At 57.4% G+C, this 23,995-nt stretch overlaps 2 protein-coding genes across 6 annotated transcripts; one reads left to right on the top strand and one right to left on the bottom strand.

Annotated features, from left to right (window-relative positions):
* Positions 1 to 1,013: 1,013 nt before the first annotated feature.
* On the top strand, positions 1,014 to 1,978 carry FREY1 (Frey regulator of sperm-oocyte fusion 1). Of its 2 annotated transcripts, XM_007519156.3 has the most exons (3): positions 1,014 to 1,459; positions 1,579 to 1,652; positions 1,827 to 1,978. In XM_007519156.3, the coding sequence occupies exons 1-3, from the start codon at positions 1,356 to 1,358 to the stop codon at positions 1,946 to 1,948; spliced, it is 300 nt and encodes a 99-aa protein (XP_007519218.1). In that variant the 5' UTR covers positions 1,014 to 1,355; the 3' UTR covers positions 1,949 to 1,978. The 2 variants fall into 2 exon arrangements, with proteins under 2 accessions (XP_007519218.1, XP_060032521.1); XM_060176538.1 differs by having other exon boundaries at positions 1,579 to 1,978.
* A 77-nt stretch (positions 1,979 to 2,055) lies between these two features.
* Positions 2,056 to 22,765, bottom strand: MAPK8IP1 (mitogen-activated protein kinase 8 interacting protein 1). Of its 4 annotated transcripts, none has more exons than XM_016186448.2 (12): positions 22,561 to 22,765; positions 9,362 to 9,467; positions 7,261 to 7,563; positions 6,030 to 6,114; positions 5,013 to 5,828; positions 4,786 to 4,861; positions 4,129 to 4,301; positions 3,796 to 3,905; positions 3,590 to 3,706; positions 3,411 to 3,481; positions 3,174 to 3,272; positions 2,056 to 2,850 (listed from the first exon to the last, which is right to left on the bottom strand). In XM_016186448.2, the coding sequence occupies exons 1-12, from the start codon at positions 22,659 to 22,661 to the stop codon at positions 2,778 to 2,780; spliced, it is 2,130 nt and encodes a 709-aa protein (XP_016041934.1). In that variant the 5' UTR covers positions 22,662 to 22,765; the 3' UTR covers positions 2,056 to 2,777. The 4 variants fall into 4 exon arrangements, with proteins under 4 accessions (XP_016041934.1, XP_007519155.1, XP_016041935.1 ...); XM_007519093.3 differs by having other exon boundaries at positions 6,030 to 6,111; positions 22,561 to 22,757; XM_016186449.2 differs by lacking the exon at positions 22,561 to 22,765 and adding an exon at positions 10,572 to 10,896.
* Positions 22,766 to 23,995: the final 1,230 nt, after the last annotated feature.

The following is a 23,995-nucleotide window of genomic DNA, read 5'->3' on the forward strand; positions in this document are numbered from 1 at the left end:
TGAAGTGAGCTGCTCTGGGTTAGCAAGGCCTACTTGTTAAGTAACTGTTTCCAACAGACTGCATTTATTCACTCAGCAAATCATCACTCTACCCACAGGTGTCAAGTGTTGGGTTTCTCTGGGGAATGTTATGCATGTAAAAAAAAAAAAAAAAGAAGAGGTAGAAACGCAAAGCAGAAATTGACTGAGTTTGGAGTATGGCACCAAAGTAAGAAAGCAGAAGTATACTAGAGTTTGCAGTGAGTACCTCCCTAATACTTCCTCTCCACTTTTCCAAGCTTTGGGTCCATGATTGCTCAACAATTTGTTTGGCTTTGTATGTTAACTCTCTTTTCAGTCACCAGGTTCCAGATGTCATCAGGATGCCGGCCAGGCTTCCCTAGACTGAAGACCCCACCAATGTGTCCTGGAGCTCAGCTTCCCCAGAGACCCACCCTACTAGGGAAAGAGAGAGGCAGACTGGGAGTATGGACCGACCAGTCAACACCCATGTTCAGCGGGGAAGCAATTACAGAAGCCAGACCTTCTACCTTCTGCAACCCACAATGACCCTGGGTCCATGCTCCCAGAGAGATAGAGAATGGGAAAACTATCAGGGGAGGGGGTGGGTTATGGAGATTGGGTGGCGGGAATTGTGTGGAGTTGTACCCCTCCTACCCTATGGTTTTGTTAATTAATCCTTTCTTTAATAAAAAAAAAAAAAAAAAAAAAAGTGTCGGGTTTCTGCAGCGACAGGGCTGAGGGGTGGAGGTTAAGAGGGGAGGGGAGAGCAGGTTCCAGTTCTGCTACCCAACCGGAAATACCTGTCCACCCTGGGTATGTGTGTCCTATGCTGTGGAGCCCTGGGGCCAGGCTGTTCCAAGTTGCAGGGAGTCCACCTGCCCCCAAAGGGCTCCAAGTGGGACCTGAATGGACCAGGGTGGGTGACCCACTCCAGGCACTATTCCAGCAGGAGCCTGCTAAGTAGGATGAGGAGGCTGAGTGGGGCTGGCTGGGGCCCTGGGGTGGTCATGACTGACCTCTGTTGCTAGCCTGCTGTGTGCTAGGCCCAGTGGGCAGCTCCCTTTGTAGAGACAAACCCACGTTAAGTGGCTTGCCACCTATCACAAGGCAAGGTCAGCAGCTGAGCTGAGACCTGCGCCCCTCTTGGGTGATGGCAGGACAGATGGGTCTTGGTGCCTGCTGGCTCCCAGTGGCAGCAAAGCCATAAAGCCTAAGTCTCAGTAGGGAGGTTTCTAGTCAAGTTATGACGAGAAGCCCCGGAACTAATGCCCTTTGTGAGGCGGCCTGGAAGCTGGCAGCAGGTTCCGTCCACCTGACGGGGGAGGGTCAGGTTCCAGGCAGCTGAACTGGAGATGGTTCTCACCATGCTGGGGGTTCTGTACCCCAGGGCTGGGCTGAGCCTCTTCCTCCTCTACCTAATCCTGGCGGCTGCACTCCTCCGCCCCCAGCCACTGAGGTAACTCCTGGGGGACACAGGTTTGAGGCTCACGTAGTGGGCCCACTGTCCAAACTCCCCTCTTCACAGGGAGGTGGCAGTGGCTTTGGGGCCAAGGCTGAGCACCACATCTCCCACAGGTCTCAGCGCTCTGTTCCGGAGGAATTCTCAGCCCCCCTGGAGCTCACACAGCCACTGTCTGGCCTGGTGGATGGTAGTATCATCATCATCACAACCCCCCCCCCCCCCCCCCCCCCCCGTGCTGGGACAGACCCTCAGGGCAGGCACCCAGGCCTGGCCTGGGGCTTCTCACCCCAAACATTAAGTCCAGGGTGTGGGCTCAAAACCACTTTCTCCTCCAGACCTCTGCCCTCTTCTTCCTCCTTAGACTATGGGATCCGGCCAAAGCACCCATGGCCACGAGGGCCTCGACCCCTCCTCTCTCGGGCCCAGCAGCGCAAGCGTGACGGGCCGGACATGGCCGAGTATTACTATGATGCACTTGTGTGAGGGGACCCCTTTATAAAGTTATTCTGTGCAGCGAAGGCTCCGGCTTTCCTGGGGTAGGAATGCTGGGGATGGGGTGGGAGGGGGGCAAGCACACACACCCACTGTGGTCCAGACAGGAAATGGCACTTTAATAGTTGTGGCCAGGGTGACAGGACTGGGATGGGCGACGGCCAAAGCAGCTGGGAGGCCCCAGGCAGCCCAGGCCAGTCTGGAAGCTGCCTTTTCCTGCCGGTGCAGCATCTGCTGGGCTCTCTGCCTCCCAGAGAGGTCCCACACCTGCCAGGGGGCCAGCATGCCAGCAAGGCTAGTGGTGGGAGCTGCCCAGAGGCCACACAAGTGGCAGGGCTGGGGACAGGGCCTGTCCCTCCATCTGTTGCTGCTCCTACCACACAGTCCTCAGGAAGTGGCTGGGCTGAGCCTGAGCTCGGAGCCCTGGGGTTGGGAGTTGGGGTGGGCACCCATGGGTGGCGTGGACTTCATCAAGGCAGGAATCAACCAGCCAGACTGCCAAGGCCTGATGGGGGAGTGAGACCTAGAGTGGGCCAGGCCCCCTGCTCCAAGGTCTGTCAGAGGCACAGACCATCCTTCCTGGTCACAGGCCTGCCACCTCCTCAGCCCTGACCTCTCCCAACCCGGGGCAGCCTGCTCTGTCCTCATAGATGAATCTAATCCGTATGTTACAATAAACTGCATGTGCCTTTCCCCAGAACCCACCCACCCCCTCCCCTGCGGCCCCCACCTCCCAGTCCTGGGAGGCCGCAGGCGCCCCTTTCCCAGCTGTGCCTCGTCCCGTCAGTCCTGGCCCCGGGGATGGCGAGAGCAGTGGCAGCTACTCCAGGTAGATGTCCTCTGTGGGGCAGGTGTACTCCACAAACTGTTTGTAGAACTGCTGGAATGCTTTCCTAGGGGACAAACAGACACCGGGTGATGAGGAGGAACCGGAACAGCACCTGCTATCTGTGCTGGAACTCAGGGTTCTGGGTGGAGCGCCTGCCCCTCCAGCCTTAGTGGCTGGGCTCTGCCAACTGTGCTTCTCAAGTCAAGGGCTCCACAGCTGGAAGCCCTCATCCAGTCAGCCTCTCCACAGACCCTGCCCTCCTCTCCACAGACCCTGCCCTGGCTGTGCAAAGGGTGTGCAGAGCTGAGGGGAGGGATGATGATGGGGAACAAATGAGCTCTGGGTTCTGGTGGCCAGGCAGGGCACACACCACTCACGCACACGTACCCCACGGACTCCGCCAGGACTTTGGTGGATTCTTCAGACACAAAGACGTGGCAGGCAAAACGGTGGTCGGCAGGGTGCTTGGTGATGAACCCAAAGTATCTGTGGGAGGACAGTTCTCTGTCTGTGGTTGGGACGGGCCCAGGTTGCTCCAGACGGACCACACACTAGCCCCCGGCAACTCCAGAGTGCTCCCCCCACCCCCCCGCACCCAGGCCTCTGGCCACCCCACCCACTCACTTGTTGTTCTTTGGATGGTATCCACAGAAAGAGATGTTCTTCAACAGGAAAAAGTGGCTACATTTATTACCCTACAGAAGGGAGAAGAGAATCAAGAGGGTGGCTACCAGTCCATGGGGGGGGGGGCTATGGTGAGGGGGCCAGGGGCTAAGGTGAGGACCTAAGGGCTAAGGGGTCACCTTGGCCTCCTGGGAGTCGTCAGCCTTGACACCTATCTTCACGCCCCGCACGCTGATCTCCAGGACGCAGCTGGAGGGTGGGTTAAAGTGCACGGTGAGCCGGCGGGTGGTGGCGATCTAGGGGTGAAGGAGTTATGGTGTCAGGAGTTGGGCATCCCTCTCCACAGGGAGGAGGAGGGCTGAGATAAGGGGAGTGGCGGGGGTACCTTTTGCATAGCGGCACACAGGACGTCGTTGCCCTTGTGATAGGGGACCTGGACTGAGCCCAGGAACTTCACCCGGAACTGGTCCACCCAGTCGCTGTTCTTGCTGAGGACTGAAAAGCAAATGTGGCGTGAGGAGGGGCAGGGCCTGCTAGGGAGCCTGGCAACGGCCCAATCATGACATGGATTTCAAGTCACTTCCGTCTGGTCCCCTCCACTGGGGGCCCGAGATCTGTCTGTCCCCTTCACCTGGCAGTGAGATCTGTCTGTGCCCTTCGCCTGGGGTGGCAGGGGGTGGGGGGTGAGGGGACGGCAGGAACGGGGAAGGGACACTACCTGCCACGTGCTCGGGCTCCTTGGTGACCTCGATGGCATAGTAGGCGGGGAAGATGCCCCGGGCCCCGGTGCGCATGTTGTAGGCCTCGTACCAGTAGTCTTCCGCCTGCAGCTCCACCAACAGAGGGTCATCCACCTCCAGCTCCAGCTCGTCTTCGTGCCGAGGCACAAACCTGTCCCCGGCGAGGGCACGTGAAGGACCCACCATGTGGGGACCTCTTCAGCCATGGCCTTGCTGCCCCCCCCCGCAGGGTGAGGGCTGGGTTGGCAGGCGCACGCAGTAAGTCTCCCATGTGCCCGTCACAGTGGCAGCTCTCGGGGAGACTGGGGTCAGCCAGACAGACAGTGCTCTGCCACGGAGGAAGCAAGGCAGGAAGTGACCAGAGTCAAAGGTAGAACCCAGAGGCCGTGGGGAGTGGACACTGCCATGTGGGGTGGGGGGTGGAGAGGGGAGATGTGAGGGGTGTGACGGCCGGCCATTCGTGCCGGGCTCCTGACTGGGGATGGAGAAAGTGTGCTTGGGCCCGCGGTACAGCTCGGCCACACTGCACTGGCACCAACGCCGAGGCCTAGAGCTTGGACACTGGCCCTGAGGCTGAGTGGGTGATGGCAGTGAAGTCAGGCCCTGTACCGACAGCCAGGCCCAACGGCTCTTACCTGAATATGGCCCGGTGGGTCTGCTCCTGCTCCTCCCCGTTGATAACACAGGAGAAAAGCCCAAAGGACTCTGCACCTGTGGGTAAGGAGGATAGGCTGGAGGAGGCATGGGGCGTTGGCAGCCAGAGCCCTCAGCCTGCACACCTAGAAGGGGACACCCCAGGCCCAAGGCCACACCCCCTCCTCTTTTCCCACTGGCCCTGCCCGCCATCCTCCCACCGACTCACTGGAGGAGCGGGAGCGGCCGCTCATGAAGACATTGAGGAACTTCTTGGAGAAGTGGACGTCGGGCTCGTCAGGCGTGGAATCCTCGGACAGGCAGGCAGGGGGCCGAGGTCGGGGGGCCTCCTCGTACTCCTCCCCGATGGCGGACTCGTAGGGCGAGGAGGCGGAGGCGCAGTTGTCATAGACGGTGGCCGAGTCGCTCTCGTCACTGTAGTCACCGAAGCAGGGCCGCAGGCTCACCAGCTCCAGCTGTGCGTGCTCGTCCACCACCAGCGTGTACTTGACCGAGTCGTAGGACAGGGCGCTGGTGTCTGAGCTCAGTGAGGCCCGGGGTGGCGGCTCCCCGAGGCTCCCCCGCCACCCTCCGCCCGGAGGCTCCGGTGGCTCAGGCCGCTCTGGGGACGACAAACAGTCAAAGCCCTCGTCCTCTTCGCTGATGGAGGGGTGGGGGCGGCCTGCAGCCGAGGGGTAGGCGCCGGGGTCTGGGTCGGAGCTGATGGACATCCGGCTCTCAGCGGGTGGCAGGAAGGTGGAGGCGGGCTCCACGGGGTCTGGGGGCCGCTGCACGGGCGTCAGGTAGATCTCCTCGGTGGCCTCGAGCCGCACGTCAGCCTGGTAGTGGATGCGGTCTCGGTGAGCATGGCCACGGCCACCGGGTGGAGCAGCGGGGGGCCCAGTGGGAGGCGCCATCTGGGTGGCGGTGCTGTGGCGACACGGGCTGTCGGTGGAGGTGCCTCGGTCCTTGGTGGGGGCGGGGTTGCTCTGGGGGGGCAGCTCATCGCTCAGGCAGATGTGCTCGTGTGGAGGTGTCTGCTCCCCTGCAGAGCGAGCAGATGGATGAGGGAGGCAGGCACTGTCCCCCAGCTCCCAGGCCACCCTCCTGGTGGCTCAGATCCACAGAAACCAGAATAGTCTCTTCGGGCTCAGGCCCCCTTGCCCCTGGCATGGCTGAGCTCAGGGAAGCCTGCAGTGTTGACAGGGAGGGTGGAGGCCCAGGGGAAGGAAGGGCCCTTTCTTACCAGTCTTCAGGGGTGAGGATGAGCGAGACACCCGGTCCTGCCAACTGTGCTTCTTGCCCAGAGAATTATTATTCAGTGTGTCCTGCTTGAGGAACAAAAGGCTCTTATGACAGGAGTGGTCAGCAGTGCCCGGCACAGAGAGGCCCTGGCCCTGCCCCCTCTCAGGCCACCCCGAGGCCCTGGCACCCCCAGCCCTACTTGAGGCCCTCACCCAGCGCCCTCCTCAGGGGCAGCACCTCCCCAGGTGGAGGTGCGGGCTCGACAGCAACCTGTGTGAGACCCCTGCCTGTCCCTGCCCTCCCAGCCGGGCTGTGGGCTCCCACCACCCCAGGAGCTGACCAGCTCTCAGGAAAATGCTCCTGTCAACCTCCAAAGAGGTGGGGAGAGCCAGAGGATGGTGTGTGATGAGTGGGGAGAGAGGCAGGAGCCCCCCATCCCCAGAGCCGGACCTCTTGTGTGTCCTGCATTTCAGGAAGCTATGGCTTGGGGTAGGGGCTGGGATGAATCATCCCCATGCTGAATCCATCACACCCCCACCCTCAGCACATGACTGAGCAGTGAGTGACAGACTGCTGTCCAGAGGCCCTCCTGCCTGCCTGGGTGTCCTGGCCCAGCCAGCCCTGGGGGCAACTTTCCACAAGGCTTCCTATATACAACACAGCTCTCCTGCAGAAGGGGACACCCTCACAGGCTGGCCCTGCAAACAAGCCCGCCCCCAGACACTCCTGGGAAAGGGACCAAACCTCTCTTGGCAGCCTGGGCCCCACCTCCCTGAGCTGCAGCGCCCAACCTCCAGACTGGAAGACAAAGGGCCACAGCAGCTGTCCCCCACCTGGTTCAGCACTCCTCGACCTGCCACCGGCCACCTCGCCCGGGGGGCCCTGGCTCCCAACTCCCCACGCAGCTGGGAGACCTCGGAGGCCCCTGAGCTGCTAACCCACCACCCACAGCTCCCTCATTCCCCGGCCCCACTGCGGATGCCCTAGGCGCCGGGCCCTGCTTCTGCCTGATCGACAGCATCTGGAAGGCCCAGCCCAAAGGCCAAGGGGACCCCTCTGCGGCCTGAGGCCTCCAGCGCCATGCCCTGTGCCCTCCGTCTCCTGCCTCTGCCTTCTGCACCTTTCCACTTGCCCGGCCTTCTTCCTCCTCCAGGCACCCACCCCCGGCGGCGGGACCCCTCCCCCAGGCCCCCCCCCGCCCCAGACCACCTGCCCGGCATGCCCGCCCTCACCTGAGACCGCGGCACCTGCGGGAAGAGGTTGAGCGTGGTGGGTCTCTTGGGCCGGTACGTGTCCCCGCCGCCCTGGCCTTGGCCCTGGCTCTGGCCGCGGGGCGCCGGCTCCTGGCGGGGCTCGGCCTCGGGTGGCCCGGCCCCCGGCCGCCGCGCCGCGCGCTCCTCCTCGTCCTCCTCGTCGTCCTCGGCGCCGGGAGTGTCCCCCGCCGCGTCGATCAGGTCCATCTGCAGCATCTCGGCCTGCAGCCGGCTGCCCGCGCCGCCGCCTCCCCCAGACAGCAGCAGCCCTGCGCGCGGGGGCTGCGCGGCGCGACGGAGGGGCGTCAGGGGGCGGGGCGGTGGGGCGGGGCTATGAGCAGGGGCGGGGCTACGCAGGGCGGGCGGGCCCGAGGTTGCGGGCGAGTCCATTCCGCGATCGCTGGGGGGGGGGAGGGAAGAGGGCCCCCGCCTGCGAGTCCGCCCCTGATCAGCGCCTTGCGGTGCTCAAGTCCCTCCGCCCCGGACTCTGTGCGCTCTCCCGTTCCCAAGACAACGCCGGTGACCTCACCCGGGCGGCCAGCAGAGCACAGAGTGAAGTCACCGCTGTTGCCATGGGGACGCAGGGTCGCCAAGGAATTCGGCCCCCCCTCCCCCCCCCCCCCCCCCCGGCATAGATGGAGGCGGAGTTAGTCTCTGAAGGGAGCCAGTGAGGAAAACGGGGAAGGAAAGCAGCCTCTGCCTGTTCGGCGGTGGCCTGAAGGCCGCAATGCGGGCAGCAGGCCTGGACTGGACCAGGCACTGGCAATGGCACCCCTACTCTGCCTGGGCCACCAACCCAGGCCCTCCAACCTGAGAGTCTCCATCAGGCCAGCTTCCACGGGATAAAGTCCCAGCCCTGCCACTGACTCTCTGGCACCTTGGACAGATCCCCTGACCCTCACTTCCCTCCCAGTAACTCAGGGAGGCAAAGGCTCAGAGGCAAGTGCATTGAAGCCCCCTAGTGCTTGTTTAAAGCCCGCTAGGATGGGTTCAAGGATCTGTCTGGTTTGGAGTGTGCATCTCCAAGGCTTTGCTGTGCATCCTGGGGAGAGGGCAGTGTGGGAGTCTGGGACAGGTGCATGATCTCAGAGACGCTATCCTCAAGTGGTCTCTGCCTCCATCCCTTCCTGGCCCTGACTTAGAAGTGGAAGAGTGGACACAGGGTACCGGAGGACCATCCTTGCCCCTTGCCTAGCAGAACTTACAGAATCTTGGGGGGAGGGGGACAGGAGCTAGGCAGCCCACCCCAACTCATACTGCAGCTGTCCTCTGCCCCCTTCTTCCTGTTCTGAAAAGAGTGGTGGTGGGGGGGGGGGTGGCAGGCTGCTGAGGGCCCAGATGCTGAGGACTCCTGGCAGGATCCAGAACTTCGGGACAGGAGTGAGCTATCTGCCCTATGACAAAGCCAAAAGGCCAAAGGGAGCAGAATGCTGGGCCAACCCTCCAGAAGGGCCTTGAGGGCTGTGAGTGGACCCTGAAGTCTGGGAACTGTGTGCTTTGGTGCAGTGGCAACAGTGGGAGTGCCTTGGCTTTTTCTTTTCCTGCCCTAAAGCACTGCAGATGCCACCAGACTCCACCCCACTCAGCTCTGATTCGGGCCCTCTGCCAGGGCCACTCCCGAAAGGACTCAGGGTAATCTCCCTAACTCTGGCCTTCATTGCTTCTGTCCTTGATCTCAAGACCTTCTGCCCTCTCCCTTCTTGTGACTGGTTGAAGGAGCTGCCTCTGACCTTAGGCTCAGGCAAAACAGAAGAAAAACTATTATGACTGCACATCCAAGATGCACCAAGCATTGTACTGGATGCTTCCTGCAAGCAATTCATCTACTGAGCCCCTGAAAGCACCTCCCTAGAGCCCAGAGGGCAGCTCAGCAAATTATACACATACCTTGCTCTAATATGTGTGAGGCCCTGGGTTCAATCCCTAGTAACACATGGGCAACACCACGGACATCAGGGCCAGGGGGGTGCTCCATAGGTGGTGGAGTGCACTGGTGTCTCTCTTATTCCCTTTCTAAAAAATCTTGGAAGCCCTGTTTTCCTCCCTTGCAGGGCACTAGAACATGGAAAAGGCTCCTTACCCGCAGAGACAGGGCATCCTTGCAGTGCAGGCTGATGCCACACTCATCTGTGATCTCTGAGAGGTCTTCATCCTCAAACTCCTCTAGGCTGATGTCATGGGTGAGCCTGGTGGGGACAGGAAGCCACAGTTATAACGCAGGGGATAGCTCAGTCTACTGACACCTGCCTGGTGCCTCTTCCCAGGTAGAGTCCCTGAAGGCAGATCACAGACCCCCACAGGATGGGGTGTGGGGTTCATCCCTGCATGAATATAAGGGATAGCTAGCATGAGTTCCCGGGCTTGTGCCAAGTGGGAGCCCCAAGTGGCTCTAGGTGACTTCAGCTCCCCCTTCCCCCCAGCTAGGTGTTGTCCATTCTGGTGCCATCCAGAAGGCAGTGCCCGGAAGGCCAGCTTCTCAGAGTCTCGGCTCTGCCAGAGAAATGCCTCCTAGGGTCGAGGCAGATGCCAAGGCCAGCTGGTTCATGAAGAATACAGAGTTGAGAGGTTCCAAGGGAGGCCTGGGGCAGGGGGGCTCCCTGTGTAATCCCAGCAGCAATAAGACCCAAGGGGTCAGCAAAGGGGCTCCCCAACTCCATGCAGGGCCCCCTGTCCCCCACCTCCACCCTAGGAAGACCTGCCCCTCTGGAATCCTAAGAGCAAATGAAAGGAGATCTAGTGTTACGGAGGGGTGGTTTCAGCCCATTGCTGGGGAGACCAACCCCTCCCCATTCTGGGTTGTGGATCTCATCAGCTGTACACACTCCCTTCCCAGGATAGATGCATGGAGGGGCCCAGGAAGGCCTAGGCTTGAGGCTGAGGGTGCTGGAGCCCCAGAGTAGACATTCCAGCAGCATGAAAACTCTAGCTGGCTCCCTTGGAGCCCTCACCCCCAGACTAGCCCTGTGCCCCCCAGAGCCCATCACTGTAGGGTCTGCCTGCCCACTGCACAGGCTGGCACTAGTCCTGGGCATTCTGCCTGGTTTGCTGTGGGTGGGACATTCTGGAGAATTCTGAGCCTTTCCCCCAAAGAGACAGGGATGAGACCAGGGCATTGAAGAGCGGGGGAGGCCCACCAGTTCAAGGTCACGCAGGTGAGGTGTTTGGTCAGCCTCCATGGAATCTGGGAGGCCCACAGCCCCTGCCTCTCCTCTCAGACCAAACAGGGCCCAGAGCTCAGACAAGCTGATACCCCTTCCCCCAGATCCCCACCCCCACCCCCACACCCCTACCAGCGCTCCCACTGGTCCTCCAACCAGCTGTCATTGTCTGGGCTTGAATCCATCTTCAGTACCAGCTGCATGGGGGGCCCTGCCCGGCTGGGGGGCGGTGGGGCCCCAGGGCCGCCCTCTCATGCCCAGAAGGGTAGGGGGGCCGGGGCTCAGGATAGAGCTGGGGCCTCTGGCCTCCACCGCCTGGGCCTGCCTCTCTGCATTCTGTCCGCTGCAGAAGCCCGGGCCGCTCATTAAAAATAGATGGGCCGGGAGAGGAGGCAGCGCCGCGACCCGCGCCCCAGCTCCAGCCTCCCTGGCCCAGCCCTCCGGCAGGCGGCTTCCTCCCCGGGCCCAGCGCTGTGCCGCCGCCTCCCCCGCGGGATCGGGTTACAATGATCAATGCGCCATTCCACCTGCCCTTCCAACGCCCCTGACGCTAGTGTGGTCCTGCTCCCTGGCCCCGCAGATGGCAAGGATCTGAGATGTTTTCCCCCTCAAAGCCAGCCCCTCGGTCTGCTTTAAAGGGCCAGTGCCACATTCGGGGTGCCTAGTGGTAAGATGTGGGGGTGGGGTGGGGTGTGTAGGAACCCCCATGAGTAGATGCCCCGCCCCCACACTTGCGAGCTCGCCCTTGTCAGGGAGGTGCTGAGGGCCCAGAGGTGTCCAGAAGTGCTCACCGGCTTGGGTCTGGGCACAGGGTGCAGGACTGGAAGGGACCCTGCCCCCTCCCAGGGCTCCATTCTTCAGGATCCAGTCAGAGCTGAGGGGCCAGTGTGTGATCAAGGCAGAAGCTGTGAGCCCCCCTGGATGTTTTGTGACCAGGGCCAGGGAGCTGGGTGGGCACGGTGCCCTCTAAGGTCTTTGTTAACCTGGACCCAGACTGGTGCTGGGTTCTGGGCCAGGGGAGGGTGTGGGGGGAGGTGAGGCAGGCTGGAGAGCAAGTTTAGAGCAGCCTGGTCTCAGTCTGGCTCTGGGGGACCCCAGGGGCCAGCTGGCACCAGCGCCAGCTGGCACCAGCCAGCTAGGAAAGCCACACTGACTGCCTGGCCAGTCTCAGAGAAGACAGCCACAGGACTCAGCCAACCTCAGGGAACGCCAGGACCACTGCTCATCTGAGGGCATTTCAGACAGCTCTGAAACATCACCCTCCCTCCTGTCCCCCACTTAACCCTCCCCCTGCTGAAGGCCAACTCCTGGGCAGCCCCACTCATCATCCCCTGTGCCTCCCCAGCATCTACTCCAGTGCTTGGATGGAGCACCTGGCAGACTCCCAACTTGTCCTCTGCAGGAAGAATGTTTGGTGAAGCTGTCTCCTCCAGGAAGCCCTGCTGGCAGCCTCCTAGCTCACTGAGCCCCAACCCATCACTCCATAGTTTGTGGCTGGTGTCATAGTCTGTGTGTAAGGCAGTGTAGTGAAGTAGTCAGGACAAAGCCTCCATTAGACACTCCCCAACCCCATCTCCAGGTCACTCCATAAGTGTGTGTGTGTGTGTGTGTGTGTGGGCGGGGGGGGGGGGTGTGTGCTGCCCTGTTCCCAGGGAGTCATTAATACAGGTCCCCCCTCCTGGTATAAATCAAGACTGTATGCTGCTGGGGGTGGGGTGCAGAACTGATGTCATATGGCACAATCAAGAAGCAGCACATGCCTATATGCTCCACCACCACCCCCAATTCCTAAGCCTCCACTCTTGTCAGACCAGGCTCCTTGTCTGGGCACCTTCATATTAACTGGCACTCCCACTTCTGGGACAGTGGGTCTGGGGGTGGGGTGAGGTGGCTAGAAATAGTTGTGCCATCCTTTACGGAGGAGGGAACTGAGGTCAGGAGCAGCCATGAAGAAGTCTCAGCCTGCATCCGACCCCTAGCTCCAGAAGAGTGGGTTAAAGATGTTCCTTCTGTGAGCAGCAGTCCTGGCCACCCATCGTCCTCCCGCTCTGTTTCTCTTCCTGTCTCCCTCATCCTCACTACCGCCCAGAGCCGGGGGGGGGGGGGGGGGGGGGCGTTATAGGGTGCATTTTACAGAGGAGGAACACAAAGGCTGACACAAGGTCTCACAGTTTCCTGTACTTGTGTGATGAGGCCACCATGCAGCCCAGCAGCAGAGTGAGGGACTTACAAGCACAAGGTCCTGAGTTTGATCCCTAGCAGCTCATGTGCCAGAGTGATGCTTTGGTGCATTCTTTCTCTTATAAAAAATAATTTTATTTGATTTATTTTAATGAAAGAGTCACATTGAGAAAGACAGAAATTAAGAAAGGAGAGAGAGATATCAAGGCACTGTTCAGCTCTGGCTTAAGGTGATACTAGGGGTTGAACCTGGGACCTCAGAGTCTCAGGCATGAAAGTTGTTTTGCAGAACTATTATGCTGTCTCCCCCACCCGCTTCAGTAAATTCTCTCTCATAAATACACAAAAATGAGGCCACTCGTCCTGTCCACCCACCTCGGATGCTGGTGATGACTAGCCTCAGGAGTTCACCCCAATGATCAAGGGCATGGGCTGGTCCAAGAGTCCCTTTTAAAAGTCACTCCGGGAGTCAGGCGTTGGCACAGCAGGTTAAGTGCACGTGACACAAAGCGCAAGGACCAGCGTAAGGATCCCGGTTTGAACCCACCTGCAGGGGATTTGCTTCACAAGCGGTGAAGCAGGTCTGCAGGTGTCTATCTTTCTCTCCCCCTCTCTATCTTCCCCTCCTCTCTCCATTTCTCTCTGTCCTATCCAACAACAACTAAGCAGCAATAATAATAACAAGGGCAACAAAAGTGAGGAAAAAATGGCCTCCAGGAGCAGTGGTTTTGTAGTACAGGCACTGAGCCTCAGCAATAACCCTGGAGGCATAAATAAATATCACTCCCCCCCCCCCCACACACACACACCTTCCCTTCCCCTTTCCTCCTGCTTCTCCAAACACCAGATGTCCTGGGTCCCCCGGCCAGGGCCCTGGGACATGCTTTCCGGAGGAAAAAATAACCAAGAACCTTCATCCTTCCAGGCTCAGGGGAGGCAACTCTGGGGAGGAGGAGGAGGGAGAAGATGGAGAGAGGAGAGAAGCAGAAAGAAAGGAAAAAGGAAAGGAGAGAGGAAAGAATAAAGTTCTGGCAGAGGGAGCTGGCCCAGGCTGATCACACACCCTCTGCAGGCTCAGCCTCGCCTGTAGATCTGGAGACTCCAGCAGCCTCCTTCCCAACATCAGCCGGACCTGCTTGCTCACTGGGGCAGCTGGTTTCTAAAGTTTCATAAGGAGTTTGGCCTCTCACTCTCAAGCTGGGAGACAACATGATGGTTCTGCAAAAGATTCTCATGCCTGAGGCTCTGATGTAAATCCTCACCATAGGTCGGAGATGAGCAGGGCGCTGGTCTTTCTCTCTGTATCTCTTTCATTACAATCAAATAGATAAATATTACAAAAAAAAAAAAAGTTTGGTCTCTCTAGACCTCCCTGACCTCTGGAGCCTTTACCTGCGAGGCCCCTCTTCCTGCATGATCGGTCTCGTCTCCTACTGCTGCCGTGTCCTTCTTTCTGATCCTGCCTCCTCCATGCTCCCTATCCCAGAGCTCTCCTAAATGGATAACCAAGCCATTGGAGCTGGTTTGACTATCTCCTCTCCCCACCATTTCCCTGGCTGGTGCTGTCTCTCCTCCAGCAGCCAGCAGTTGCAAGTTCCTTCTCATTCAGTTTCGGTGCAGTTGTCACAAAAGCAAGGGTTAAGGGGGGTGCAGCGCTGAGGCTGGAGCTGAGCAAGGCCCAACCTGTGCCAGACGTCAGGGGCCATACTTGGGTCTTCCTATTCCTGCTAGCAGTGGAGGGAGTCAGGGTGTCAGCCCATTGACACTGGGCTGTGACTATGATGCCCCCGTGGTCTGAGGTTCAAGGCTCCAGCCTACCTCTGCGCCTCCCTTTGCTCCTCATTTCCCTCAGGCTCCCCGAGAGAGCTATTCTCCTCAAGGTCGCCCAGACCAACATCTGAAACACACATCTGGCTATGTCACTACCCCCACCCCCAACTCAGAATCTTTTAATTGTTTTCCCTGCCATGTAGGGAAAAAGACCAAGCAGCCCCCCCCCCCCCCCAAGCTCCCAGATTCTTGCTCCCTGAATTCTCGCAGTAGCTTTGCCAGCTCAGCAAAGCAGCAGCCTTTGATGTTTTGACATTCCTGATCAGGCCACACATCCCTGCAACTGGCTCTCTAGCCCCACCACGGGTGTCCCTGTTACTGTCATTGTGCCTTTGGGTTTTGGGATCAGTGTGGGCTCTGGCCTGAGGGCAGGATCGTTTTTCTCTTAGTCAGCGCATGTGGTGTCTGATGGGTGCCTGATACATGCTGCTGGATGGAGGAAGCAGTGGTGTCCCAGCTGCCTCTAGATTTCCCCTTGGGAGTCTCTAAGCCAACTTCCAGGTACCCATCTGAATCAGGCTGCAGTGGGCCTCAGGATGGGGGTGCTGGCAGAAAGGGAAGAGCAGGTGGGGCCCAATCATGTTCCTAGGACTCTCTCCCCAGCCCCACAGGCCACTCTGGTCTAGAATTTCCTTCATGGCCTTACTCACACTGGGGTCCTCTCCAGGGGAAAACAGAATCCAAGCCAAAAAGAGGGGAGAGGTGGAGTTAAGCGCACAGTACTGAGCACCAGGACCCTGGCTTGAGGCCCCATCCCCCACCTGCAGGGAGGATATGAGCAGTGAAGCAGATCTGCAGGTGTCTCTCTGTCTCCCTCCTATCTCCCCCTTCCCTCTCAATTTCTCTAAGGCCTATCTAATAAAATGGAAAAAAGTGGCCACCAGGAGCAGTGGATTTGTAGTGCCAGCACTGAGCCCCAGAGATAACCCTGGAGGCAAAAAAAAAAAAAAAGGCTCAGGGGACAAACTCTACTCGGACTTACAATGTGTGCCTGTTTAGGTCAAATACCATACCCTGGTGTTAATGTATAGCAAGAACTCTAGGGGGCTGGGTGGTGGCACACCTGTTGAAGCATACATCACCAACTGCAAGGACCTGGGTTCAAGCCCCTGCTCCCCTCCTGTCTGGGGGTTCCTTCACAAGCCATGGAGCAGGCTGGCAGGTGTCTATCCTCTCTCCCTGCAGGGGAGTCAAGTGGTGAAGCAGGTCTGCAAGTGTCTATCTTTCTCTCCCCCCCTCTGTCTTCTCCTCCTCTGTCCATTTCTCTCTGTCCTATCTAATAATTATGACAATAACTACAACAATAAAACAAGGGCAACAAAAGGGAATAAATAAATATTTTTTTAAAAAAGTAAATTCTGGGGCAGGAGTAGATAGCATAATGGCTATGCAAAGAGACTCTCATGCCTGAGGCTCCAAAGTCCCAGGTTCAATCCCCTGCACCACCATAAACCAGAGCTGAGCAGTGCTCTGGTAATAAATAAATAAAATAAAATAAAATTAAATTAAAAAATTAAATTCTGACTGCAGAGAACTGGGGTAGAAAGCTTGCCCTGGCCACACCGGGACTGTGGAGATGTGTAGTGCTCTGTCGCCACACTGGAGGCTTGTCAGGAACTGCAGGGGTGTGTGGGCAGACTCCACAGGGCCAGGGTTGGGGAGGTTCCAGGAGCAACAGCTTTTCCACCCCTCCTGCTGCTCCCCAAAATGGTTGGTGGAACAGGTGGCAGGACTGGCATTCCTGGACTTGGTCCCCGGCCATCTCACTCTCATCCACTGTCTCTCTGGGCGCATCTCTTCCTACACTGAGATTCCCAGGATCTCTGGCCCCAACCCAACCCTACACTCTGCGCTCCAGACCCGAAACCAACTGCCTGCTTGAAGCTCCCGACTCTGGCCCCCAATTGCTGGTCCATCTGTCTGTCTCCCCTCCACCTGGTTGCCTACATGGCCGCTGACCCAACCCCAGCAGGCTTCCCAGTGATCTCATCACCCTGCCAGCCAGCATTCTGCCTTCCTGCCACCTCCACCCTCAGGAGCTTCCTTTCCTGCTCTACCTTCTTGCTCAGTAGTCCAGTCCCCTGTGGTACACCCCCTTCCTGCCCCACTCACCCTGCCCAGCACCCAGCATCCAGCATCCCCGGAGCTCTTCACACTCCTACCTGCATGCTCTGTCTCTATTCTCCCTCACCGAGATCCCTGTACCCACATTACATCCTCCCTCTCTAACCCTCCTCCACTTGGGTGACTAACTGGCTCACTAGGCCTGATTCCGACCCATTGAACCTGGAATCCCCCCCTGACTTTTGATTTGATGCACTATCACACCTGTCAGTCTGGAAAGATATTGTCTGTCTGTCTGGTCTTTTTTAAAAAAAATTTATTTATTTGTTTATTACCTTTGTTGCCCTTGTCTTATTGTTGTAGTTATTATTGTTGTTGTTGCTGTTGGATAAAACAGAGAGAAATGGAGAGAGGAGGGGAAAGCAGAGAGGGGGAGAGAAAGATAGAACCTGCAGACCTGCTTCACCGCTTGTGAAGCAACTCCTTACAGGTGGGGAGCCGGGGGCTCGAACCGGTCCTTTCCTTACGCCATTCCTTATGCTTTGCGCCGCCTGTGCTGTCTGTCTCCTCTTAACCTGGCCAACTCACTCCACAGCTCTCCCTCTGGAGTGGCTCAGTGTGACAGCCTGGCCAATTGCAGGCATCCGCTGAGTGAATGAAGAAGTGGCCAGCTGTGCTCATCCTCGTGAAGAGGTGAGTCTGGGGGTGGGTGCTGTACATGGCTGGTGGGGACCACAGCTCACCTCCTTGAGGCACAGGGGTAGGGGTGAGGGACAGAGGGGACACCACACAACCAGTCAAGAGGTCCAGCTCTGTCCCAGTTCTGCCACAACTGGCTGTGTGTCCTGGATCCCCCCGATTTTTATCTCCCCATAAATAGAATGGGGTACAGGGGGATTAGAGTGAGCTGACTTTCTCCCCCCTCCCCAGAGCACTGCTCAGCTTTGGTGTATGGTGGTACTTGGGATTAAACCTGAGGCTCAAAGCTCCAGACATGGAAGTCTCTTCCATTGTGCTGTCTCCCCAGCCCCAGCTAACTTAAAATTCTCTCTTATCGTGGTCCGGGAGGGGATGCAGTGGATAAGGCTTTGGACTCTCAAGCATGAGGTCACGAGTTCAATCCCCGGCAGCACATGTACCAGAGTGATGTCTGGCTCTTTCTCTCTCTCCTATCATTTCTCATGAATAAATAAATAAACTCTAAAAAAATATTTTTAAAAATTCTCTGTTATCCAAGACCCCTTTCCCCACACCCAAGCAGATGGCTCACTTCTCTCTTCTTTTTAAAAGATTTTTTAAAAAATTATTTGTGTAAAGAGTTGGGCGGTTGGGTTAAGCGCACGTGGCACAAAGTGCAAGGATCGGCGTAAGAATCCCGGTTCCAGCCTCTGGCTCCCCACCTACAGGGGAGTCGCTTCACAGGCAGTGAAGCAGGTCTGCAGGTGTCTTTCTCTCCCCCTCTCTCTCTTCCCCTCCTCTCTCCATTTCTTTCTGTCCTATCCAACAATGACAACAACAATAATAACTACAGTAATAAAACAACAAGGGCAACAAAAGGGAATAAATAAATATTTTTTAAAAAATTATTTGTGTAGCCCTATGTTCATAGCAGCACAATTTGTCATAGCCAAAACCTGGAAGCAACCCAGGTGTCCAACAACAGATGAGTGGCTGAGCAAGTTGTGGTCTATATACACAATGGGATACTACACAACTATTCAAAATGCTGATTTCAGGGCAGGGGTAGATAGCATAATCATTATGCAAACAGACTGTCGCGCCTGAGGCTTTGAAGTCCCAGGTTCAGTCCCCTGTACCTGCACCTGCACCACCATAAGCCAGAGCTGATCAGTGCTCTGGTAAAAAAAAAAAAAAAAGGTGATTTCACTGTTTTTAGCCCATCTTGGATGGAGCTTGAAGAAATGTTAAGTGAGGTAAGTCAGAAACAAAAGGATGAATATGGGATGATCTCACTCACAAGCAGAAGTTGGAAAACAAGATCAGAAGGGAAAACACTAAGCAGAACTTGGACTGGGGTTGGTGTATTGCACCAAAGTAAAAGACTCTGGGGGTGGGAGTGGGGGGGAGAGTATAGATCCTGGAAAAGGATGACAGAGGACCTAGTGGGTTGTATTGTTATGTGGAAAACTGAGAAATGTTATGCATGTGCAAACTATTGTATTTACTGTCTAATGTAAACATTAATCCCCCAATAAAGGAAAAAAATATCTTTATTGGGAAGAGGCATAGATAGCATAATGATTATGCAAACAGACGCTCATGCCTGAGGCTCCAAAGTCCCAGGTTTAAGGCCCCACACCACCATAAGCCAGAGCTAAATAGTGCTCTGGTAAAAAAAAAAAAAAAAAAAAAATATATATATATATATATATATATATATATATTAGATAGAGACAGCCATAGATCAAGAGGGAAGAGGGGGGAGTTGGGTGGTAGTGCAGCAAGTTAAGCGCAGGTAGCACAAAGCGCAAGGACCAGCGTAAGAATCCCAGTTCGAGCCACTGGCTCCCCACCTGCAGAGGAGTCGCTTCACAGGCGGTGAAGCAGGTCTGCAGGTGTCTGTCTTTCTCTCTCCCTCTCTGTCTTCCCCATCTCTCTCCATTTCTCTCTGTCCATCCAGCAACGATGACATCAATAACAGCAACAATAACTACAACAATAAAACAACAAGGGCAAAAAAAGGAAGTAAATAAAAAATATTTAAAAAAAAAAAAGAGGGAAGAGGGAGCTAGAGAGGGAGAAAGACACTTACAGCCCGGCTTCACCACTCACAAAGCTTTTCCTTTGGAGGTGGGGACAGGGGACTCAAGTCTGGGTCCCTGTACATTGTAACATGTGGGCTCAACCAGGTGCACCATCACTGGCCCCAGTGGCTCAGTTCTCTTTCATGCCCATCCTTTATCCCTCCCATGTGGACTGTCCCTTCCCTGGAGCCATCATGTGGGTTTCTTTCGATTTATTTTTTTCCCCTTCTTCCAAATCATTTTATTGGGAGATCACAGTTTACAGTACCATAACTGACACATGGGTCATCATGTGGGTTTCAAACTTCCCTCTCCTTGGGTTTCCTTTATAACGAGCACATGTGGCTTTGAACTGTTTCTTTCTTGCTGGGCAAGCTCAGGAGCAGCCTCTGCTTGGTGGAGAGATGAGAAGTCCAGTCTTCCAGGAGCATGTAAGTGAGAAGCCCTCTCTGGACTGCACCCAGAGGGAACCGCTAGTAACTAGCTGGAGTGGCTTTACAAATCAGGGAAAACCAAGAACACATTCCTTTAATCACCTCTGCCAGCAGGTGGCGCAATGGCTTAAGCACTGAACTTGGGGGCATCAAGTTCAAGTTCGATCTTTAGCACTGCATGTACTACAGTGATGCTCTAGCTCTCTCCTTTCTGCCTCTTTTTTTGTGTCAATAAGTGAATACATGCTTAAAAAAAAAAAAGCATGCCCCGGGAGGTGGCACAGTGGATAAGGCACTGGATTCTCAGGCATGAGGTGCTGGGTTCAGTCCCTGGCACTACATGTGCCAGAGTGATACTCTGGTTCTTCCTCCCCTAAAATAAATAAATATTAAAAATAAAATAAAATATGGGGGGTAGCATAATGGCTATGCAAAAGATTCAGAGCCTGAGGTTCTGAAGTACTAGGTTCAATCCCCTGCACTACCATAAGCCAGAGCTGAGCAATGCAATGGTTAATGGATAACAACAACAACAACAATGATGATGATGATGCAAGTGTTCCCCTGCTTGTCACACTCATCCCTTTGCCCTCTGCAGACTGGTTCACCTCTCACCCCATATTTTAGGACTGTTTTTTTTTTCAGGGGACTTTAGAATAAGACTGCTCTGATGTCAACCCCCACCTTTGCCACTGCCTAAGCTCTCCATGCCTCAGTTTCTTCATCTGCAATGTGGGGAGAATGCTACCCCTTTGCTCTTCTGGCTCTGGTGACAACTGGGTTTTCTTGCACACACAGGTTCTTAGGAGGAGTCCTGGAGGGAGGATGCACCTGCTGGCTCAGCGACCATCACTGTCCCTCCAGGTGACAGCCCTTGACACTGTGACTCCCCAACAATGTTCACATTGTTGTTGTCTGTATTCCAGAGGGCCAGCACCTGCTTTCATCCTGAAGTAAGAGCCCGGTGAGTATTGCTGAGTACCTGCTATTCTGTGCTGGACACAGGTACTGAGTCTGGCCTCCTGGGAACTGACAGCAGTGCTGGGTCCCCCACCCAAATACACACACACACACACACACACACACTAATAGTATCAATAAAACCCAACCCTTGGAACATTCAACATGTGTTGCTGGTCTTATGACCAAGTCTGAGTCCAGGACAAAGCCGGCAACACAGAGAAGGAAACAGAGGCTCTGGGACTCAGTGCTCAGTCTTGGGGCAGCAACCAAACAGGTCAAGGCAGAATTCAAACCCACATTTACATCCAAAAGCCATAGAGCAGTAACTGCCCAGGACTCATGGGAGCCTGGACAAGGAAAAGGGCAATGGGTGTGGGTGGGCCCTCAGGGGCTGGAGACACTGGCTTTGTCTCCACAGTGGGACACAGTGTCCTGGGGGGGGGGGGTCCCATGCCTCAGCTTGGTGCCTTCCTCGCACACAGGTCACTGGCTGGTGTCATTTGGGAGGGAAGCACGTGAGAAAAAGGCTGTGGACTCTACAAATGCCCACGTTGAGTGTCAAATGGATGGGTCTAATCTCATTTCTAGGCAGGAATCAATATTAATGGGCTCACTTAACAGAGGGGCCTGGGGCAAAGCCCCACCAGGGTCACGGATTTGAACTCAGGCCCCTTCCACTGCAGGAGGCCTCCTGGGAGACTGAGTGTGTGGATGCTGCCTGATGGAGAGGCTCAGATCTCCTCCTCATTACTGGGTCCTCAGAGACACGAATCACACCCCCCCCCCCCCAGCCTTCAGGCTAGGTAGGCTTCCTCCATCTGGCCCTCTCGCCCTGGCCTTCCTGGCTCAGAGCATGGCCTCAGGGGAGATGTCTAGTCCTGATGATGCCATTAGAGACCCCCAGGGGTCTCTGTCCACCTGAGGGCCAGGGAGGCAGCCACCCCTGGGTCAGGAGTGTGGGGGTGGGGTGGGGGAGGGTTGGCGCCAGAACCCAGCTGGGGCCTGGCTGGGCTGGGGGCCCCAGGAGAGGGGAAGGCGCCAGCTCTTAGATGGGGAAACAATGGGGTATGTTAGGCCTCCACCTCCTCTCCAACTGGGGCCAGGATTATGTCCATGCCCCCAACACCCACTGTCCCCTTCTTCCAAATGGACTAACACACCAGAGAGAGGGCAGGGATTGGGTAAAGGGGGAGTGCCGCTCCAAGTCCTGGGTCCTTACCCCAGCAGGGGCCCCACCCCCATCCTTATCATGCTCCTGGCTACTCCCGGGCCTCTGATCCAGAAGCCCCCCCCCCACACACACACACACAGACCTAGGGTGTGCCCATTGAGGCCGTCCTTCTGCACCTGCACACACCTGACCAATCTACAGAGTCCTGGCCACGCCAAGGCCAGGGTTCAAGGCCCATAAGGTCTGGCAGGACTGGGGGAGGGGCCTCTGCTCGCCCCTTCCCCGCCCGCCCCCCCCCCCCGGAAGAAGGGTGTGGGTTGCCTGGGAAACTGGGACCTGGGACCCGCGGGCTACCCCGACCTGCTCCCGCCTCCATTCAGATGCCTCTCGCCTGGCCTGCCTGCCCGCTCTGCGCTCCCAACCCAGACCCCTGGCCCCGGCTCAGCCCCGAAGTCGGGGAGCGGGCGGCCTCCGCGCCCCCTCCTCCGGTTCCAGCCCCAGTGTCCTCGCCCCGAGGATGGGAGGGCGGAGGGAGCGGCATCTGCACCCACGATCTGCAGCGGCCATCGGGCTGGACTGGGGGGTCGGGGACTCTGTGCAGGGGAGACAGCCCATCCCCACGCCGCCCTCCGGTTCCCGGGTCTGGGGTGGAGGGCCTCCGGGCCCCCTCAGTCCTGGCGGAAGGGCTGGGCGCGGCGGCCACCGGTCCTCACCTGAAATTGGGCGGCGACGCGATGTGCAGCCCCAGGAACGGGGAGGCGGCGGTCGGGGACGCGGCTCCCCCGCCCAGGCCGCCGCTCTCTCGCTCCGCCATTCCCGGGCGCAGCCCTGGCCATCCGGGCGGAGCGCGGCTCGGAGGCGGTGGCTGCGGGGAGGGAGGCGGGGGCGCGGCGGGCGCACCTGCGCGGGGCAGGGCGCGGCTCCGGCTCCGGGACTGGCGGGAGCGCCCTGCGCGTGCCCGGGGCCCCACGGGGGGTCTCGTGGCCCCGCCCCCAGGGCCGCCCCGGCCCCGCCCCCATCACGCCCCTGCGATCTCCGAGGTGCTGAAGTCGCGGCCCCCTCAAGGGATCCGGGATTGAACCCCGGATTCTCACCCCGCGACCCCTCTGACCCCCCTGCAGCCGCCTCCTCCCCCCCCCCGCTCCCAGCCCACTTCACCCATCGGAACTCCCAGGTATCAGCTCACCTGGCAGGATCCTGGTCCTCAAGGGCCCAAGTTGACCCCCGCTCCCACCCCAGCAGATAAAGAAGGGCAACAGGGGTCAGACCAGGAGGGTCGTGGGGGTTTAGGGTGGGGGAGGCCGGGAAGGAGAGAGGGTGCCGGGGTCCACAGGTATGGCCACCCTCAGACCCGAAGCTGCTTCTCCAGCCTGAGATGGGTTCAGTGACCGTGCCTCCCACAGTGCTTGTGAGGATGGACCGTGGAACAGATGTGTCACCAGGAGCCAGGACCGCCCTACCTGCTGCTGTGGCCCAGGTCTCTGTCCTACCCCCCGGAGCTTTGAAGGGACACCCCCCCACCACCAACACCACGAGGACTCTGCTTAGAGAGTGTCCTTTAAAGATGGCCAAGCCTGAAGCTGCTACTGATGGTGAGTGAACCTTCTCTCTGGGCTTCTCCCTCATGTCAAAACTCTCTCCAGATGTCCCACTTAGTACCTCAATTCCATTTCCTGCAGTGCTGCAGAGCGCTTATTTCATGCAGAGATGACAGAATTCGTTTCTCACGATTTTATTTTGTCACCAGGTTATCACTAGGACTCAGTGCTGACATTACAAATCCATTGCTCCCTGAAGTCATCCCTACCCCCCATTTTATTTGATAGGACAGCAAAAAATTGAGAGGGGAGGGGGAGAGACACCTGCAGACCTGCTTCACCACTCATGAAGCATTCCCTCTGCAGGTAGTGAGTGGGGGTCCGAACCTGGGTCCTTGCATGTGATAATATGTATGCTCAACCGGGTGCACCATAGCCCAGACCCTTCACTTTTTTTCTTCTTTCCTTCCCTTCTTCTTTCTTTTCCTCCTCTCCCAGAGCACTGCTCTGGATTACAGTGGTGTTGGGGATTGAACCTGGGACTTTGGAACCTCAGACATTAAAGTCTTTTTGCATAACCACTATGCTATCTTTCCTGCCTTCCCACATT

Source organism: Erinaceus europaeus, chromosome 17 (assembly GCF_950295315.1).
Source record: "Erinaceus europaeus chromosome 17, mEriEur2.1, whole genome shotgun sequence".
In the NCBI taxonomy this organism is placed as follows: Eukaryota; Metazoa; Chordata; class Mammalia; order Eulipotyphla; family Erinaceidae; genus Erinaceus; species Erinaceus europaeus.

Coding starts and splice junctions, on each gene's coding strand:
- FREY1 (XM_060176538.1), top strand. CDS start 1,356: ATGGTTCTCACCATGCTGGGGGTTCTGTACCCCAGGGCTGGGCTGAGC. Junction 1,460..1,578: donor CTCCGCCCCCAGCCACTGAG/GTAACTCCTGGG, acceptor CATCTCCCACAG/GTCTCAGCGCTCTGTTCCGG.
- MAPK8IP1 (XM_016186448.2), bottom strand. CDS start 22,661: ATGGCGGAGCGAGAGAGCGGCGGCCTGGGCGGGGGAGCCGCGTCCCCG. Junction 5,829..6,029: donor ATCCTCACCCCTGAAGACTG/GTAAGAAAGGGC, acceptor CTCGCTCTGCAG/GGGAGCAGACACCTCCACAC. Junction 4,862..5,012: donor CGGCCGCTCCCGCTCCTCCA/GTGAGTCGGTGG, acceptor CCTTACCCACAG/GTGCAGAGTCCTTTGGGCTT.